Source organism: Podarcis filfolensis, assembly GCF_964270895.1.
Source record: "Podarcis filfolensis genome assembly, chromosome: 7".
Taxonomy (NCBI): domain Eukaryota; kingdom Metazoa; phylum Chordata; class Lepidosauria; order Squamata; family Lacertidae; genus Podarcis; species Podarcis filfolensis.
In genome coordinates, this window is record NC_139603.1 from 46,989,642 (window position 1) to 47,009,830 (window position 20,189).

A 20,189-nucleotide genomic window follows, 5' to 3' on the forward strand; every position below is an offset into this window, starting at 1 on the left:
GTGTGTGTGTGTGTGTGTGTGTGTATTGTAAATCAAGTGCTGATACTCCAGATTAGTCTTTCAATATCATACTTGCTTCACAAAAAGGACCTAAGCAATAACAACCCATAACTTATTGTTATTATTAATATTCTGCTGGGAGCTGCCAAGAGTGGCTGGGGAAATCCAGCCAGTTGGGTGGGGTATAAATTATTATTATTATTATTATTATTATTATTATTATTATTTATTAGTTAGTTAGTATGAGATATACATCCTAGGTGGGTTTCAAAAAATGAAACCAAATTTTGCATTGAAAAGCAGAATTCATCAATCTGAATAATTAATTAAAATTATGGTGCTGAATTTCACTGAAGACTGTTTTTACTTTTACAGCTTCCCAGTACGCTAAACTACTCTCCTTATGAAGGCTGCATTGAACTGGATAGCTTGAACGAGAGAGTTATCAGCCTGTACAATTTCAAGAGGAGTTTTAATCTTGATACCAGTGAAGTACAACCATGCAGAAGGTAAAAGAAATAAAAAAAATCCTACCACATGCCCTGTGCTGTATATTTGGAATTTTATAATACATAGAATCATAGAGTTGGAAGGGACCCTGAGGCAGCGGCGTAGCGTGGGTTGTCAGCACCCGGGGCAAGGCAAGTAATTTGCGCCCCCTAACCCCTAACCTGCCACCGCTGCCAGCTTCTTCTTGCTGCTGCCTGGGTTGGTCTGGTGTGGTTCTCTCCCGCGCTCAGCGCTGCGCTGGGCGGCCGCTGCACTGTCCCTCCCCCAGATAGTCCCTCGCTCTCTCTCCGCACCGCATGCCTGGCACCCACCCCCTCCACAGTGGGTGGTGACCCGGCGGCCCGGATCGGATTTGCACAGCCAGCACTGCAGTGAGAGAGAGTGAGTGAGCCAGGTAGGGGCAGAGAGCTGCGAGTGCGAGCGCGCCCCCCCCAGATGTTGCGCCCGGTGCGGCCGGCCCCCCCTGCACCCCCAACGCTACGCCACTGCCCTGAGGCTCATTTAGTTCAACCCCCTGCAATGCAAGAATCCTGCCCACAGCCATCCCTGGGTGGGCTCGAACCAACAGCCTTCTGGTTAACAGCCAGGTGCACTGACGCATTGCGCCACAGAATAATCTATCACCAGTGTTCAAAACTCCCATTGTTCTAGGTGCATTTTGCAACAGGAAATTTCATTGGTGTGAACAGTTTCTGAGCTCTGGGCTCAGTTCTGCGCCTAAGATTTCAGATTTAAAACTGCAGAGTGGAAGGAAAGGAGGACCTTTTTCTGCCTCCCCACTTCCAGCTACTCTCTGAAGACTGGAGAAGTATTAAGAATATTAGGGGTGAACAGGGGAAAGACTAGACCATATGAAAAATGAACATAGTATTTTAGCTGCAGTTCATTCATTTTCAGTATCGTATTCTTGTTACAAAAAAGGTGCGCCTAAACCGTTGTTGTGCCCATAACCTAGGTTTAAGGTGCTATTTAGCTCCTAGCTTTCATATCTCAGTTTCTAACACTGTCACACTCTCCTTATCCCAGTCAAAGTTTAGCAATTGTGGCTTCGAGAGATATCTTTTCTATCATGTTGTAATGGCATCCACATGGAACAGAACAGAATTAGCAAAGGAAGCTGAACATGTGTTCAACAAGCCTTAACAATTAGGTGTGCTGAACTGTTCCAAGTCCTATGCAGTTTTTAAGAAGCCCATACAGACAACTCAGGCATTCTTTCTGTAAAATCTTTTCCACTTAGTAGGTTGATACTAATGATTAAGCTGTCAGAGGATGAGAATGCTCATCTTGGGGAAGTAAGGTCATCTGTGTGGGCTTGCTGTGAGATCGTGCAAGATAAATCCACTGTGTAGATTCTTCTTGTTTATGTCCCAACAGGAGAAAGCAGCCTTTTTTAAAATAATTGTGACAAAAAAAAGTTGTTTTAAAATACAATTTCCCCTTTTTATTACCTCAAACTGAAAAATGCTAATTTTGTGAATGTTTGCTTAACATACTTCTTGTGATTCTGAACATGCAGTAATTCTCACTTCCCCCATTCTTTGTTACAGATATAAAGAACAGTCTTCCAAACTTTATTTTGAAGGCACAGGTTACGCCCATGTTGATGTAACTTCACCAACTAGCGCTTTTCGACGATATGAACAAACCATTCAGACTACTACAGATGATGGAATTGTGTTTTTTGCAAGTAATCAGGTAATATTTCTGCTCATGTGGAGAAAGAGATTCATGCAAATAATATTTGCATAACAATTAAGAGCGTATGGATAAGAAAATTGAATTGTAGAACCTGAATGTAATTAGAAAAAATGTTTAAAAAGCATGTGCTTTACAGATGTCTTGTAAAACATAGTGTTTCATATTGCTTGGTGGCAAAAATTGATGAGTAACTTCAATGATTATTGAGAAATCTTAGTTACCGGTAACTAATTCTTCAGGCCAGGGCATAAGCTTAATCAATGGAAAGAAGACTATTCTTGATCCATTTAAAGCTTTGTATTATTCCAGCAAGGAATTCTGATGCCAGCAGGCACCATAGAAACATATGGCAGAAGTGGAAAGAACGGTTATGCCCAATTACTTTGCCCACAGTCAAAAGACTTGAAGAAGTGAGGTCAGTAGGTGAAATGTTTTGAATGAAAGATTAGGAGAAATTACTGTAACAACCCCCAACCTAAATATTCAGCCTGTGATTTACTGTGTTCACTGCTTTGTGTTGTCTTCATATAGAAAAATGCTATATGCATTTTATAAATAAATAGAGTTGAGGCAAAAGTTTTGCGTGTGTCAGATTAAAGGAAATAGTGCTCGAGGATGAATTATTCCTCAGGGCACAGCGATAAAATTTTCTTTCAGAGTTGCCCTTCTACTTTCTCTAACGTAGGCCACTTACGTAATAGTAGGACAGAACTGCAGTAAGCAGAACAAAGTGCTTAAAGGAATGGCTGTGTTTTCTTGGGCTTTTTAGTTGTACAACATATGAGCTCCTAATCTAGAAATGTATAATAAGGCTGTGGAACCTGCCATGGCAATCATACCAGCTCTGGCCAATCCAGAAACTCTATGCTGCCTGCCAATTGTAAGGCTGACGTTGCAGATTCCTGTTCTGTTCTGCATAAAGGACATTTCTGAGGCCTGAACACACAATAATGGGGACCCAGAATCCTGAGGTTCCAAGTGCAAGCCTGAGTCCTTGAGACTAAGGTTACTTAGATGCCTGAAGAACCAAGCAGGCAGCCTGATTCAGAGAACAGAAATGTGCAGTAGTTGGATTCAATATGGCTTTGATCACTGAAAAGAAGAGAGCAAGTAGAGGATGGCGAGTTATGGATTTCTGAAACGTGGCTCAGATTCAAATTCATCTGTACATTCAGCCACTAGAACTGGTAATGCACGTTTTCTTTAAAACGTTGAGGCTGAAATTTTCAGGATTACTGCACAGAGTACTGCTAATTATGCCTAATTCAAATAAATGACTCTTTATATTACATGACATATTATTTCTTAATTGCAGGACAAGTTCATTTGTTTGAGGATTGAAAAAGGCCAGCTGGTACTCAGGTATAAAGTTGATTCACAGCCTCCGAAAGAAGCAAGGAGCCAAGTGGTCATAAACAACGGAATGGATCAAATAGTAAGGCTTTTTTTAAAAAAATGTAAAATAAATGAATATCCAACAATGTAATCACTTATGAATGATGTTATAAATGATGCAAATTCATACCATTTATAAAAGTTAACATTTCTGCTTAGCATCTTCTAGATGTTATGTCTTTTTTTCCTTCAAAGAACTTAGTTTTCTCACTTTTACTAGTTATTTAACTACCCAAAGGAACAACAGTTCGATTAACTTCTGAAGCATTATTGTTTTAAAAACAAGTTGTGATAATATGAAATATATATATAAATTCCCTTGTTTCTTTGTAGGCTGGTTTAAAATCTGATTGTTTTATTCATTTCAGGTTCTTTTACTCATTGGTCCACAAATAGTTGCTTTTGGCAGGCCTAGAGAACAAGTTAACATAAGTATGTTTCCGTTCAATTCATATTACCTCGGTGGAATCCCAGCCTCTATAAGAGAACGGTGAGTTACACTACAGATTACTCCTTAAGATTGTTGTGTTGTTTTATGGATGGAAGTCAGGCCTGCACAACTTGGGGTCCACTGAGCTGAATGATGTGACCTTCCAGGTGTTGTGGTATGACGGGGTGCTGACGGGTATGCCGGGGGTTTCTCCTGTGTTTAATGTCTAGTGTGAGCATTGTCAAATCATCTTGAACACTACAAATACTTGGCAGCTGGGCTGTATTCAGCTTGGTAGGTTTCATTTGTGCAGGCATGATTAACACAAAGCGGAGCATTTCACTGAAAGACCTAGATGGTCCTTTCCCAGGTCTGGGTTGAACTGTAAGGCCTTAGTTTGTACCTCCAGTTCCAGTTCACAAACACAAAAGCTTACTACGTAGATACAAAAATATTCTTCACATAAGTTTAATGCCAGGTTGCACTTGTCATTCTGCCATTGTAATACTGCTCTCATGTGTATAGTGGGGGTCAGTGAATAGAGTGGCAGATTTGAGAGTGGGGTACCCTTTTCTAACCAAGATATTTAATTAGTGACCTAGGGCAAGTCACAATCTCTTAGCAGCACTTACTGAATTACTCTGGAGATAAGAAGTGGAAAGCAGTTTGTACATGAAATGAGACATTTGGAATCAATAATGGCAAATTTAAAGGCTATGTGGTATTTTTTCTTTCTTTGCGGAAACAGCTTTAATATATCGACACCTCCATTTCGTGGGTGCATGAAGAATGTAAAAACTTCTTTTGAGTCTTCCCCTACCATCTCTGAGATGCTTGGTGTCAGCAAAAATTGTCCCGAAGACTGGAAGGTAATTTGCCGATTACAACTTCCTTAGGTACTGGATACTAATCATGATCATGATGGCATTTCATTCATATAATGCATTTAAGACAAAAAAAAAAAAAACCTTTGCAAAGTGAGGGCTTCCACACCTTCCCAAAATAAGATCTGTGAGTCCCACATTCCCATGGAGCCCATAATGTGAGATCCGTTAATTCCACTTGATATATTAGACAGAAGCAAGGAAAGTAGGAATGACTCTTCTGAAAAAGGAAACCTATTCATTATCCATTTGTATTTTTAGCTTGTGAGAGCTGCGACTTTTTCTAAGAATGGAGTACTTGATTTGAGTGATGATGGTTTTCCATTTCCTAACGACTTCCAAATTGGATTTGGCTTTCACACATTGGCCCTTGATGGAACATTGCTATATTACAATTTACGGGTATGAGAGATATTTCTTCTTTTGTTCTCCTATTCAAAGATAATCATTTCCCCTTTTTTGCCAAAGCTAAAACCTCAAAAATTAAATTTTGGTTTGTTTGTTTTTAGCCTGATGTGCTTACTGTGCTCCTGAGAAATGGCTTTGTCATCGTAAAGTTAGCTGATGAAGAAGGTCAGTCTAGCAAGAGATATGAAGATGGCTCAATGCATTATGTAACAGTGATGAAAGAGGGTGACACGTAAGTCCAACACTTTATGGGACAGAGTGAATGCTATGTTAGAGAAAAAATATGGGGCTGTATTGCTTGACTTGACATTTGATTACAGTGGTACCTCGGGTTAAGTACTTAATTCTTTCCGGAGGTCCATACTTAACCTGAAACTGTTCTTAACCTGAAGCACCACTTTAGCTAATGGGGCCTCCTGCTGCTGCTGCGCCGCCGGAGCACGATTTCTGTTCTCATCCTGAAGCAAAGTTCTTAACCTGAAGCACTATTTCTGGGTTAGCGGAGTCTGTAACCTGAAGCGTATGTAACCTGAAGCATATGTAACCCGAGGTACCACTGTATATAATATCTAGAAAGTTAAAACTGCATTAGGATTAATGCCAGCAGTTGATGTGGAACCTCAGAATAAACAGGAGACTTTTTTTGTATTTTCAAAGTCTTCACAGTTCCATTCTTGAATATTAGAGCATTTTCTGTGACAAAATGTAGACCCAGTTTACAGTGGCGTAGCGTGGGGGGTGCAGGGGGGGCCGGCCGCACCGGGCGCAACATCTGGGGTTAGGGCAAATCCACGGGTTAGGGGGCGCAAATCCACGGGTTAGGGGGCGCAAATTACTTGCCTTGCCCCGGGTGCTGACAACCCATGCTACGCCACTGCCAGTTTATTTGTGTGTGTTCTGTATGCGCTTATCTCTGTGCTTGATACGCCAGTTTCACAACCCACTCCTCTTCCATAGGGCATGATCAAGAGCTCTGCAGCTCTGCATATAAGAGTAGAAAGGCTTTTCATACTCTTCTGTGAGACTTCACTGGCATTTCCCACTGTGTGCACTATGCGCTTCCCTCTCAGAGAACAGAATGAAGCAAATATTGTGCACACAGAGCTCTGCAAGCAGATTGCAACTGCTAGATCACAACTAGCATGTATAAATTGATCTCTTAGCTTTCCCAGGTTATGCTAAATACACAGATGCTGCTAACCTTTTGCCTCCACATCTTCTTTGTATGGACTTGTTCAAATATCTTCTTTTCATATCTGTTTTGATCTTTGCTAGCAACCTAGGAATCATGGCATTTTTATTTTTGTTTTTACATAAATGGGGAAATTCTGTAATGTTGCTGCAATTGTGAAGCCTGCACCCATTGTTAATTTGTGTTGGCTTGGTGGAGCAGAAGCTTCTATGATTAGATTCTGATGATGTGCATCTCATGTGACGATCATCACCGTGGTTAACCTGGTTAGTTGAACGTTCAGTCGTGGTTTGGCCATCACAAATATTGGCTTCTTACTCCATGAATACCAGCTTCTGGGAGGTAACCTGGCAGGAAATAACCCTGTCCCATGACAACCAACTAGCTGCTTGAATTCTGTCTCTGTGGAGAGCACTGCAGCAACAATCCAATTCATCAGCAATAATGTGTCAAATGTAATGGTTTGATTTCTAAGATAATGCCTATATGGAGTTTTAGAATCTGTATTGGATGCTCTCATTTAGTCACATGGGTATACATAGACTGCATGGGCCCTTTGGCTAGCCACAGAAAATGTTAGACTGTTAATGAGTGGTGTAGGTTTTGTGCTGCAGTGTGAAAACAAAGAGCAAAAGAGGCACCAACATGGCCACATACTTCTGCATAAGTTGTGCGGAATCTGATTCTACTCTGCTTAATCACGGTCCCATGCAGAAAAGGGGAAACTCTACTGCAGTCAGTCCAAATTTAATAAATACACGATTAATAAATAGATAGACACTGGTGATTATATGCAACCCTTTTCCTCCCAAGTTCTCCTCCCAAGGAGAACAAGGCTGTGCTTGAAATCAAAATTTACCAGCTCAGGGTATCATCTTTTGTGAATTCTAGATTAGTGTCCATTAGAAGCTGGACCTTTTTGGGTAGCTGTCTCAGTATTATAGAATGTCCTCCTTCTGGGGGCTCTCGCTTGCCTATTTTTTGAGGCCGGCAAAAAAAAATTGTTCTAGGCTTTTGAAAATGAGTTAACTAAGAATGTAATGCTACAGGGGTGTGTGTGTGTGTGTGTGTGTGTGTGTGTGTACACACACTGATCTGATTGGTTGGTTTTCTTTTCTTTTTTAAAAAATGTACTAGTAGTGCTTTATGCTGTAAACAGCTTTGTGAACAACTGTTAAAACGTACTGTACGAATGTTAAGTGGCTGATTAAATAAATGTTGGGATGACTTAATAGTTTTGCTCTCAAAATTTCACTCTAGGTTGTGTCTTTCTCATTCCAGGCTTAAGATGCTAGTTGATGATGTGCCTGAGTCAACAATAGTTGGAACCCTTGGAAGAAAAGCAATGAGTCGGCCAATAGAGTTGGGTGGGAATGATTTTGAAGGATGCATTTCCAATGTCTTTATACAAAGGTAAACATTTTGCAGAAGAGCACAGACTGTTCCAATCCATTAATATGGTACTTTCTGCTCCTCACAAAACCAGTGTTTACAATGAGCACAACAGAATCGTAATACACTGCACGATGCCGTTGGGCATGTACTGAAAAATTAGCATCTGTATGCTTGAAAGTGAAACCAGAACGTTAGCAAGTAGTACCTGAAAAAGACAATGCTGTATTGTGCAGGGTTTGGATCGCCCTTCCTCTGTGTTGACTGTACTGCTGGCATTTGCCATACTGCTTAGCTCATGGACTATCAGGAAATTGGTGCAGATTAGGCACACTGCAGCTTCCCAGTGCAGCTTGCACTGCATCAGTTTATCAGAACCCACCCAAAATGTGCGGAGGTACAGTTGTGATACTTTTACACTTTCATAACTGTTTTGGTGTTGCTGAGTCCCAGAAAAATATTTTGGGGGCTGCAAACAGGAGGGGCAAAGTATATTTCTAGGTGGGCAAGTTGCTCTCTGAAAGAAAAATAACAGTATGTGTTAAGGACAGGGGTCCAGCAATCAAGAGGAGGGCAAGTTCCTCATTTAGAAGGGCCCTTGCTCCTCTTCCTCTGGTACCACCCATTCTGAGCTCACCTGCTCATTTCTCTCAACTCAGGCTGCAATCTTTTACCCCCTGTAGACTTTAGCCCATGTAACCTATCCAGTGTATCAGCTATTTTCTAACATAAATATTATAGAACTTTTTGCTAAATCAGATTCCAGGTGGGAGGCCCCTGTGAGAGAAAGTAATATTTTTGCACATCGCCCCTTAACAGAATAAGTAAGGATCCACTTAAAAGAGAAGTATTATTGATTGGGCAAGGCAGAACATTCATCAATTCAACTAAGATTTTCAAATTTATAGATGTTATTGCCTGTATTGTGGGTGCTTATTCTCAGCACAGCTGCATTCAGAACACCTTTCCCAAAGATGCATTCATTTTTCACTAATAAAGTAGTGCCAATAAAAATGCCATCTCCAAATGTGTCACCTCGTATACAAAACACAGTAGAGAGGCAAAGCATTTAGAGGGAAAACTAGGCTAAATTGATTTATTTGTACTGTCTTCCTAGAAAAAAGAATTTCTCCTAAGTATTTTACAAACCTATCAACTGGCTCCGTTATGTGAAATATGTGCTTTCTCTTACATCTGTTCCAGATCAGATCAGCTTCCTCAAGTTCAAAACCTAACTGATAACACTAAGAAGATTGATGTATCCTTAGGATCCTGTATGATAAAGAAACAACCCAAGCTGATGCTGCTGAAAGACCTGGATGATGTGGACCATCCAAGGTTTTTAAAGGTTGGGAGTTCAGAGTTCTGTAAAGAAAAGGAAAAGAAAAGAAAATACAAGTTTATGCAACAAGAAAATACCGTATTTTTCGCTCCATAAGGTGCACCTGATGATAAGGCGCACCTAGCTTCTAGAGGGGGAATTCAAGAAAAAAGACTGCATCCCAGGCTCTGCTCAGCGCTCCCTTTCACAAGCCGCGTGGAGTGTGTGTGTGGCTCTTGGGGGCTTTTCCCTGAGGAGGGAGAAGGGCAGCACACACGACACACACACATTTTCCCTTGCTTTTTAGGAGGGAAAAAGTGCGTCCTATGGAGCAAAAAATACGGTAACTTCTGATTGTTATGTTATTTAATTATAGAACTATGTCTAGTTCTCTAGACATAGAAATCAGGATTCCAAAATGCTTGGGAGCCTCCATGAGTACAGGAGGCGTCCTTGTTGCAAACAGTTACTCTTAAACACACAGAGGGCAATGGGGATGGGAGGTGAGCTTGTGGACCTCTCCTCTCCTTGCTTGTGCATTTAAGCCTTATAATGAAAGCCTGAATAGGGCAAGTGGTGATAGCAGAAGCATAATGAAAGAGAGCTCTGACTGAGAACAAACTCTGGGAAATGAGTTGGGTAAAGGAAGTACTGTAGAAAGATCTGTTGTAAGTAACCATGCTGCTTAGCATGGAAGGGAAACCTATTTGGATACATTCAGTGAACGTAGTCAACAAATAAGCCATTTGTAAATTTTTTGCTAACGTGCTTGAATTAGTATATACAGTACACACTTTGAAAGAATAACAGTTGGTAATTTCCATGGAAAGAACATAGAGTTAGCTCACATCTTACGTGAGGGTTACATTCCTGGCTATTGTGCTTATGAGCAAAATTGCATAAAACCAGAACAACCCCTAGAAAACTGGGGGTGGGGGCATCGCTGCATTTACCAGTGAGGTGTGAATGCAGCAGATGTAGTCTTCCTCCTCTGCTTCCTTGCTGGATGCTGCTTCATGGGGTGATAAGGGGACAAGTGTGGTTGATCAATAGCCAGAAGAAGTACTGTATTTTTCGCTCCATAAGACACACCTAGTTTTTAGAGGAGGAAAGGGGGAAAGGCCTGGTTTTGGGGGGATCAGCTCAGTTGTGCAGCTTCCTTTGCAAAGGGGAAAAGCCCCGTTTTTTTGAGGATCAGCTCAAAGTTGTTGAGCTTGCTTTGCAAAGAGACAAAATCCTGTTTTTATGGGGTTCACCTCACAGTTCTGCAGCTTCTTTAGGAAAGGAAAGGGAGCAGTTTCTACAGTTTCCAGACAGATAATCTAATCAGCTAGTCACATGTCGCTGGGGAAACAAACAGCCTCCGTCTGCAGAACATTCAACAATGGAGGCCTGGGCAAGGGGGCGGGGCCGGAAAGGGAGCCAGCGATCGACCACACATTCGCTCCATAAGACAAAACAGACATTTCCCCTTACTTTTTAGGAGGAAAAAAGTGCGTCTTATGGAACAAAAAATATGGTACTTGGCTGTAGTTCAGATCCAGAGGTGGGTTGCATGGGCTCATTTGGTGCTAGTGTTGCTTCCTTCATCAGGAGCATAGTGATTGGCAACCGCTACTCTCGTCTTTTGAGCTCATCATGGATTCCATGTTCTATAGATTCCAGTTCCCATCAGTTCCTGCTAGCATGACAAATGGTAAAGGATGACAGGAATTGTGGTTCCCCATCCCTACTATAAAGGGAGTCACTTTTGAGTAAACATGTATAGATTGTCAATCAGAAGAGGATGGATAATTTAATCAAGAACACCACACTGAGAACTGAGAGGAATAGCATTTACTTTTGAAAACCTTGAAAACCTCAAGTTGTGACTCAATGATTTTTGAAACATAGTTCTAAAAATATCCTCAGATCTATGATACCAGAGAGAAAAACAAGATGTCAATTTTCAGACACGACAAATGAGTGAATACACTCAATGATCTCAAGGAAATGCATAACCCTGCAAAATTATTAACCCCCAACCTTGTATTAGGTTATTCTTAAGAGGTGCCAGGACTAAATATTTACATTTTCTTTTCCAGAGGAAAAAAACCATTGCCTATTTGACAGATGGAAGTATGCAGCAAAACAACAAGGGCTGTCCTTTACATGCTCAGTTAAATTTTGTCACTGGAGCATATCATTTTGGCAATACTCCTGACACTCATTTGTTGTTTACAACATCTCAAGCATCATCAAGAGACAGGTAATGGGATTTGTTGTTGTTGTTGTTCTCAACATTTGCAAAGCATCTAGAATTCCATGGAATATTTTCAGGCTGAGACCTAGCTGTTGTCTGGCAAAGTAGACGAGGGCTGGGTCAAAGGCAGCAGACAAACAGGCTGGAGTTCAGACACTGGAACAGACAAACAAGGGCGAGAGAAACAATTAGAAGGCAGGCTGGTGGCTAGGAGGGAGGAATGTAGTCAAAGACAGACCTGTGGCAAGGCAGTTCTATTGTTACATTGGATGAATTGCTCAGACTGGGAAACACAACTTGGAGTAAGATTTATGTACAGCAAGTCAAGATACAGTTGGTTCCTTAAGTCACAAGGTCCCAACTGAACTGAAAACCAGCTTTTTCTGGCTCATGTCACCATATGCATGATGCTGCAGAACAATGGAGATTAAGCCAGTAATGCCCTCAGCTTGAGATCTGTCCCAGAGGAGCAGAGTAAGGCACCTGAGTTCTGTTGCCTGAGTCCCTGTCTCATGTCCCCAAACATCATACAGGTACTTTCAGACTGGGTTCCTAGGAACATATTTTATCCCATATTGTAATAATAATGTAAATAAGGCAATGCGGCATTTGTTTGACTATTTATGTGATAATCAGTTCTGGACTTGGATACAGCAATCCAGGTTCAAATATCTGGCTATACTTGGAGCTTATTGATGTCTTTGTGGTAAATTATATCCTTCATCAAAGAGTAATTGAGAGCACTGAAGAGAGAGGAACTTGGAAGCAACTGAATATTAATTTAATGAGAAATATAATAATATAACCATAGCATTTTCTGCTTCCGTATTGGTTAATCTTCTCTGATCTTAAAAAATGCAATTCAAGGTCCCATTTTGCTGTGGACGTTCGTACATCATCATCTAGAGGATTGATCTTCTTCATGGGAGACAAGCTGGGGAACAGCTACACAGCTCTTTTCCTTTCAAAAGGGCGTTTTGTGCTTTTACTTGCTGCTGATGGAAGGAAGATAAAAATCAAAAGCAAAGCTAAATACAATGACGGACAGTGGCATACTGTGAGTATGAAATCTGCCTAGGCTAAAGGATTCAGCCATATAGTACATAGGGCAGCCATTGTGACAGATCTCTAACTCTGAAGGAGGCAGCTTGTGGACGAAAGCTACCACTGCCATGGTGGGAAGGAGAAGCAGCAAAGTCTAGTGATACAATTATTGTCCAAACCAGTGGCTCCCAATTGGTGGTCCATGGACCCCAGGGAGTTTGCGTAACCTACGTGAGAATTGTGCCACGGACCCGCTGTCATAGACCCACAAAAACTACCACAGAGGTATCAAATTTTTCAGAAGTAGGGGGTCCATGTCCTGGCTTTTGAAAAACAGGCGCCACAGTATTTAGCTAATTGGGAACCACTGGTCCAAACCACTTTATTTTCATGCCATCTGCTGAGGGTATCTGACTGGAACCCAATCCGTGATTTGCCTCTCATTCCCCTTTCTTCCTGTGGCTGGTTAGTTCAGATCAATTTCTGGTGAAATTTAAAACACAGAGAATCTCTCATACTCTCCACATTAAGGAACTGCCAGATGACTACATGGCAACAAATTAGTTTATTTAACATCCACTCAGGCATCGCTGTCACCAGCTGAAGCTTCCAGCCCTCATCATTGTGAATATATATTTCAGAATGTGTGGACAATGCCAGGAGAAGGTCAGTTATGTGTCCCCCGTAGAATGCTAAACTTCAAAATAGTTTAAAAAAACGCACAGTCCTGTTACCACTTAGAATGAAAAAAGCAGTTATGTGTTACTCCAAGAGGACATTTAGCACTGCTTTATTTTTTTAACTTGGGTGTATTTGTTTAAGACTATGCTTGTTTTCTGAAAAGGTGGTGTTCAGCAGAGCTGGAAAGAGAGTACGGCTTGTTGTTGATGGTCTGAAAGCTCGGGAAGTAAACACAGAGCCTTCCTTCTCTGCCATGACTGAGTCACCGATCTACCTAGGAGGGGTTCCTTCATTGAAAATTCAGGTAAAAAGCTGATGTTTCAGTTGATGTGGACTTAGATGTGGTTGGCTCAAGGCAGTTTACATTTTCTTTTTCCAGCTGCATAAAATCAGGGGTGCTTCCAGATGACCTGCTTGTTCAGCATTCATCTTGATTTGTTTGTAGGCAGATTAGATAACAATATTTAATGAGCATTCATTCTAGTTTGTTAGCAAGGAGGTAAGTTTAGCCAATGCTAGTATCCCATGTTTTCCAGTGCATTTTCCCCACACTTTCCTTATCATAAAAAATCCAATCTTTTGGGGAAGTGGGCTTGTTGCACAAGACATCCCAATCAGCTATAATGGCACAACCTGAATTTGCTGGTGTGCGTTTGAATACCACCTGAAAATAGTGGCAGTCTAGTTCTCACACTAACATGAGTCTGACCAAACTGCGGGAGGCAGTGGAAGACAGGAGTGCCTGGCGTGCTCTGGTCCATGGGGTCACGAAGAGTCAGACATGACTAAACGACTAAACAACAAAGTTCTCACATGGAGTACTTCTAATCTGTGACAATTGCATTATTATTTTTTTACCACTTTATATTTTTAAGAGGGAAAAAATCTCAAAGTGGTTTACAACACATTAAAACATCGAATAAAACAATCCATAATAAAACATTACTGAAGAACTTCAAATAAAAAGTATATATTCACTCGATGTAATGGACAGAAAGGACTGACATGACCCGATACCAGGAAGAAGGGACGTTGGATAAAAACTAGAGATATCAAGGGAAATTCTTTTGTTAATTTTGGAATTAGTGGAACATTAATGAAATATTAGGAAACATGCTGGAAAGGAACTAAATTGGCTTTAGCAGAAAAGATTTAAGGAGATATGAATGAATATGATGTAAACTTTGAAATTTTAAGATTTTTAAGATAAGATAAGGTTAAAAAGATTAAGGTAAATTGAATAATAGATTATATTAAAAGATGGAAAGGCAATGTTGAATTAATTGATAAGATAGATTGTGAAGATTAATAATTAAAATTAAAATTGAGAAACATGGGAAGAATTTGCTGAAATAACGAAGTAAACTAGAATACAAAAAGGGAGGTGTGAGGAGGTTCAAGAAATAAGCAAATGGAAAGTTGTAAATTTGAGATTTGTATTTTTCTTTTTCTTTTTTGGTTTTTTCTTTTTGTTGTATTTTTCTGATTTTTTCTGTTTTGTTTTTGTTTTTGTATTGATGAAATTCTGAATAAATATCATTTAAAAAAAACAAATAAAAACTATATATTCAAAGCAACATAATTAACAGGAAACTAAAATATTATCTTAAATATTTAAAAATAAAACTTTGCTAAAGGAAATCAAATACAAAATGCACTTTTAAAACAGCATAATTAACAAGTGAATAAAATATTATCAGAAACATAGAACATCACTGTTGCTGCCAATTCTGCCAATGGTGGCTCATGGCAGGTGGTGGCTGTGGAAGCTCAGGTTCAGTGACCTGGGTCTGCACTAAGAGACAGCCAAGATGGTTCAGCAGCCTCAGCTTTTGTAGCTGGAGTCAGTCAGGGCTCCACCCTCCCAGGCTAGGTAAAAAAGGCCTGCAAGGTAGGGAGCTGGTCTTCTAGGTCTCACATCCAAGATAGTCACTGGCATGTCACCTTCCAACTTGATTCCCACTGAGAAATATGGATGCACAAGTTTCATTTTGCAACAACTAGAGGGCCACAGGTTCTAGCCTGACCCTGATTCCTTTGTAAAGTTAGAATACATATAGCTCTAGATATTTTGACATTTCAAGATAGCCTAAAAACTGCATGATCTATTTAGGCATCTGCTCCTAGGCCAGACAGCATGGAGTGATGCATTGTTCAAGTAAATATTATCATAATTATGTTGAATTTATATTTCCAGAGTATACCAAGAAAGAGTTTTGCAGGTTGCCTGAGAAACTTTAACATGGAAGGAAAGCACATGCGTACATACCATCAGAACAGCGGCGTTCTGCCTTGCTTGGATAATGTTTTGGAGAATGGGATCTCTTTCTTCAACGAAGGGGGGCATATTGTCATTGGTAAGTATGGTGTAGAAATAGTTGGTTCTGAACACAAGCTGTGCATTCAATCAGAACAGAGATTCAGAAGTTGTGCATTCAGTCAGAACCCTTTTGGGACCAGGGACATCTTACAGAATGGGGGACTATATAATACCCATCTTAAAAGAAAAGACTCTTGGAACACATACACATCTCAGTAGCAAGTAACAATGTACAGTATAGAGCTGGCATCCCCTTTAACATGTTTTCCCAATTCTTTTTGCTTCACAGAAAATGCTTTTTCATTGAGCTTGGACTATAAGATTGTATTTAAGATTCGTTCAAGAAGCTTGAATGGCATTTTAATTCATACTGGCAGCAAACAAAGGAACTATTTAACTGTGTACATGGAAGGAGGCATGGTAGGTGTGATTCCATCTCTCCCCCGCCCCCCAGATTTGGTGAAGACAGAGTGGGTGAGGGGAAGGGAGCATCTACTTTGAACTACTAAGATCTAGTATCTGTATTTACAAAAGCCAGCTCCCAGACTTCTGTCACATTCAAGCATGACAAATGGAACTGGTGATGGACTATGCAGATGAAGAGATGGAGTTGTGCAAATAGAACCTGGCTCAGTTTTCATGGTTCCTATATATTTTTGTGGTACAGGGCAGCAGTATGGGACACATCTGACAATGGGCAAAATCTAAGCTTCACTGCAGACACTGGCATTGTCAAGGGCAGTGTAAGCCAAAGTCTTGTGATGTCAGTATAAATTATTAAATCAGCTTCAACTTAGCCATAACCACCTAGAAAACTCTTAACATGGCTACTTCCTTTTCACCAAAGTAATGCACCGAATATAAAACACACTTTCTTGGCATTTCTGTGGATTGGAAGTATACCCAAAGATCAACAGCATAGCAATCTAGGGTTTACAAGTGAGACAACTGTCCCTAAAAGCATTGGTTAAATTAATCAGGCTCAGCAAATATTTCATCGTCACATTTACTTGTGTCCATGCTTTTATTTTATTCCTTTTGTTGCTGCTAATTTAAAAGATGTCTGTTTTCACAGCTCACTGCCTCTGGTAATAATGGTGCTGGAGAGTTCTCAACGTCAGTCACGCCTCGGCAGTCTCTGTGTGATGGAAAATGGCACTCCGTAGCAGGTACTATGCAATCTCATTCACCAGTTCTTTAGAGGCAAGAAAATGAGAGTCAGACATTGCTGAGCTCTAAAAAAAAGTAGCACTTCATGCTTTTTAAAGATGACTAACTGGATTTCTAATGCATTTTTAACTAATGTTCTTTAAATGCATAACTTAAGTTGTATCTGTTTAAGATGTATTTGTGTGCATTTTCAGTTTAGCTTGATATGAATTCTGACTGTACACGTGTTATGAACACAATCTGTAAATTAGTTCAGAATAATCTAAGAGTAACCCCATAGATTTCAGTGGGACTACAGCAGGATTGTTCTAAAGCAAGGTGATTTATTGCTTCGGTTAACAGATCTATTAAGTAACATTAGACGGTGGATTGGTGGAGTCATATTTGCTCTTTTTCTCTGTAGCAGCTTTCCCACGTGCTTTTCTCACTGGAATAACAATGAAATAAACTATACAGTACTGCAAATAACATTCCTGCATTCCAAACTACATATTACACTGCAGCTGTAATATGTAGCTATCCTATCCTATATTCCTTAGATCCTCCCTGCCCCAGCTGTTCCGCCCCCCAGGGTTTTCAGACCTATGGTTGCAAGGTGAACAGGTTTGGGGTAAAAGCTGCATGGGGAGAGGTAATTCAGGGAGAAAAGGGCTAGCAACCACCACCAGGCTAATATTTAAACATGGCTACCTCCAGTCATACTGTATTTGTCTAGAACAGGTGTCTTGGAATTGTAGGTGAGGAAAGATTTTCATTCATAGATAGATAGATCGATCCAAGGAGAAAGGATATAAGTGAAGTATTACTGTGAATGAAACTGAGGAATGTCTTAATGAAAGGCATGACTAACTGATTCATGTGATTGTTTATAGTAACTCGGAAACAGAACATTGTGTACCTCGAAGTAGATGCAAAGAGTAACTCCACTACTGGACCATCAGCTATGCTCTCCACCAGCCATGCTCAACCACTTTATTTTGGGAGAGTTCCAGGTAGGAAGACTCTTTATGGTTAATCTTTCAGTACTGCTAACTTTTATTATTATTTTTTAAAGAAATGTATGTAATGAATGTGACAACCTTCTATCTGGAAAAACCGCATTCGGTCAAAAGAAAGTAGAATCTCTTTCTCATTCCTTATGAATAAGCCTTTCTCTTTGAAGGCCAAACTAGAAGTTAATTACATTAATGCAGATAACATGCACATTAATGAAATGAAAATGCAATTATTATTTTCTTTAAAAAGTGTAAATAGTAGCCATGGGGACAAAAGCAGCAGGACCACAGAAGGGGAAAGAAAAGGTTTAATCCTTTCCCCTACCCCAGCTATCCCCAATGACAAGTGGCCTTACCTTAAGAAAGCTGCTATTTATATCAGAAGTGGAGCTGATCATCATTGGTGTCAGTTGTGGCTTCCCTCCAGGGGCAAATGATGCATTTCCAAGATTTTGGAGGAGACACACAAGTCATCCCAACAAAGAACTTCAAAGTTCCAGCCAGTTCCATGGGAGCTTGATGCTTGCAAGGGAATATAGCATTGTCAAGCCAAGAGGCCAGTCACGAAGAAAATAGATAGGAACAGGACCACAGCCAGCGAGTTTAGGTAGAAGGGGAGGGGGCAAGAGAAGATACTTGACTAGAGAGTTCTGTATTAATCTTTCTGAAGCTGTCCAATCAGTGGGACTGGAAAGAGAGCCTTTGTAAAATGTTAACATTTGTTGCAAAACATAGATGAATTCCAAGTAATTTTTAATAGCCATTATATATTACACTAAAGAAAGAAGTTTATTTTGAATAGGAATAGGCATATACCGATTTCATTCCACTTCTACTGATAAAGAAAAACTGCAGTTTGTACAATTCTGTACCAAACCGCAATGTGCTGCATTCAACTTATCTTTATCCTTTCTCTTTACAGTAAATTTGGCAACACCGTGGCTTCCTGTTCAGGACGTGTTCCTTGGCTGTCTGAAGGGTGTTTCAATTAATGACAAACCTGTTTTAGTGAGCAAAATTTCAGATGTTCATGGTGTTGTCAGCTTGCAAGGGTGCCCTGTCAATTAAATTCCCCATGTATCTCCTCAGGATGAAATCTCCTTAATGTACTGTATGAATGCCACAATACGTTTTCATCTCTTCTAAACTGTATGTTATTCTTGCCACTTATTTCTAACATGGTTTAAGGATGTATATATTTTTCAGAATTGTGGTCTGGGCCACCATTGTTAGATGCTTTGATATTTTGTTTGGCTTTTGCTGTGTACAATTCATTCTATATGATAAAGCCACGTGAAATACGAAATGCTGTTGTACATAATACAATCAGGTGAGACTCTGTTCTCAGCCACAGTTGTGCATAACTAAAACACTTGTATTGACGTAAGAGGCCAGTCCTGAGGCATCTGACATGACAAGCACTACCCAAATTAGAAATGAAAAATCTTTGGATTACAACCAGAATCTGACCTCGTTGGCAGAATTTTATAAAAATAGACAATTATGTTGGGTTGCTGAACCAGATCTTTCTTATAAGTGTGCATTTGACAAAAATAATATAAACCTGAATATGAAGCACTTTAAAAGAATGGAATCCAAGAAGTTACAGTTTTAAGAGTTCTATGACCAAATAAATGCAATTTGCTTTTAAAAAAATATCTGTATGTTTATTGTATTTACACATGGCACTATTTTGAACAACTTTAATCAAAATAATTTGGCTGAATAAGGACAATAAGTTTCAGCCCACTATCTTTTACTTAATATGCATAAAATATCTCTATGTGGTATAATTTCCTCCCATAATAACAGAAGTGAGAAAGATGCTGTGCCCTTTTGTGTGTGTGGAGAAAATGAAGGTAGTTTGATCTTCCATGAGTGTTTCAGTCTGGAGACTGCAAGATCTGCAACCAGAGGTATTCTTTCACACGTCTAGAAAATTCAACTGGTTCATGATTTATCTACATCTTAGACTGCCATTTTTTTCAGGGTTTCCTTCCCCCTTTTTTACCTTTATACCAGCCCACTTAAAAAAATAACAATTAAGAAATACCTGAGCAATGTGGGCTGCAATGATACACTCAATTCTACCATCAATTTCATATTTTAAAGAAGATGATGTTTCTTATGAGAAACACATACATTTCAGAAACCAGTTTAGTAATCCTATGGTCCTGCCATGCTGGCAGCCAGCTTACACCTGTATAATGTAGGGATGAAGGAATCAGTGTATTTCCAGTCATTCTCACGGTAGACCCATTGAAAGGAGTGGACTTAAATAATTATGAATAACATAATTCCATTTGTTTCAGTGGACGTGCGCCGACTTAGTTGGATACCACTCATTGCTCATAGATAGCTGGACTTTGCTAAGAATCCCTTCATCACTAGAATATTAGCACCTCCTATCACTGTGACACCCAATAGGATATGTATTGTTTTGATAGTAAGTTGAAAGAGGTACAACCCTGTCTATAAATTAATAAAACCATTAAAGTAATTAA

The 20,189-nt window shown here is 39.9% G+C and overlaps 1 protein-coding gene across 2 annotated transcripts in view; it reads left to right on the forward strand.

Moving 5' to 3' along the window:
* LAMA3 (laminin subunit alpha 3) overlaps positions 1-19,341 on the forward strand; it is a 125,842-nt gene extending 106,501 nt beyond the window's left edge. For both annotated transcript variants that reach the window (XM_083623626.1, XM_083623627.1), the window contains 17 exons: positions 376-509; positions 2,061-2,208; positions 3,527-3,646; positions 3,975-4,096; positions 4,785-4,905; positions 5,182-5,322; positions 5,430-5,560; positions 7,802-7,933; positions 9,116-9,260; positions 11,318-11,481; positions 12,343-12,532; positions 13,364-13,504; positions 15,398-15,557; positions 15,810-15,940; positions 16,596-16,689; positions 17,563-17,682; positions 18,608-19,341. In XM_083623626.1, coding sequence (XP_083479752.1) covers positions 376-509; positions 2,061-2,208; positions 3,527-3,646; positions 3,975-4,096; positions 4,785-4,905; positions 5,182-5,322; positions 5,430-5,560; positions 7,802-7,933; positions 9,116-9,260; positions 11,318-11,481; positions 12,343-12,532; positions 13,364-13,504; positions 15,398-15,557; positions 15,810-15,940; positions 16,596-16,689; positions 17,563-17,682; positions 18,608-18,753 — 2,340 coding nt within the window. In that variant the 3' untranslated portion in view covers positions 18,754-19,341. The remainder of the gene's footprint in view (positions 1-375; positions 510-2,060; positions 2,209-3,526; positions 3,647-3,974; positions 4,097-4,784; positions 4,906-5,181; positions 5,323-5,429; positions 5,561-7,801; positions 7,934-9,115; positions 9,261-11,317; positions 11,482-12,342; positions 12,533-13,363; positions 13,505-15,397; positions 15,558-15,809; positions 15,941-16,595; positions 16,690-17,562; positions 17,683-18,607) is intronic.
* The last annotated feature ends 848 nt before the right edge of the window (positions 19,342-20,189 follow it).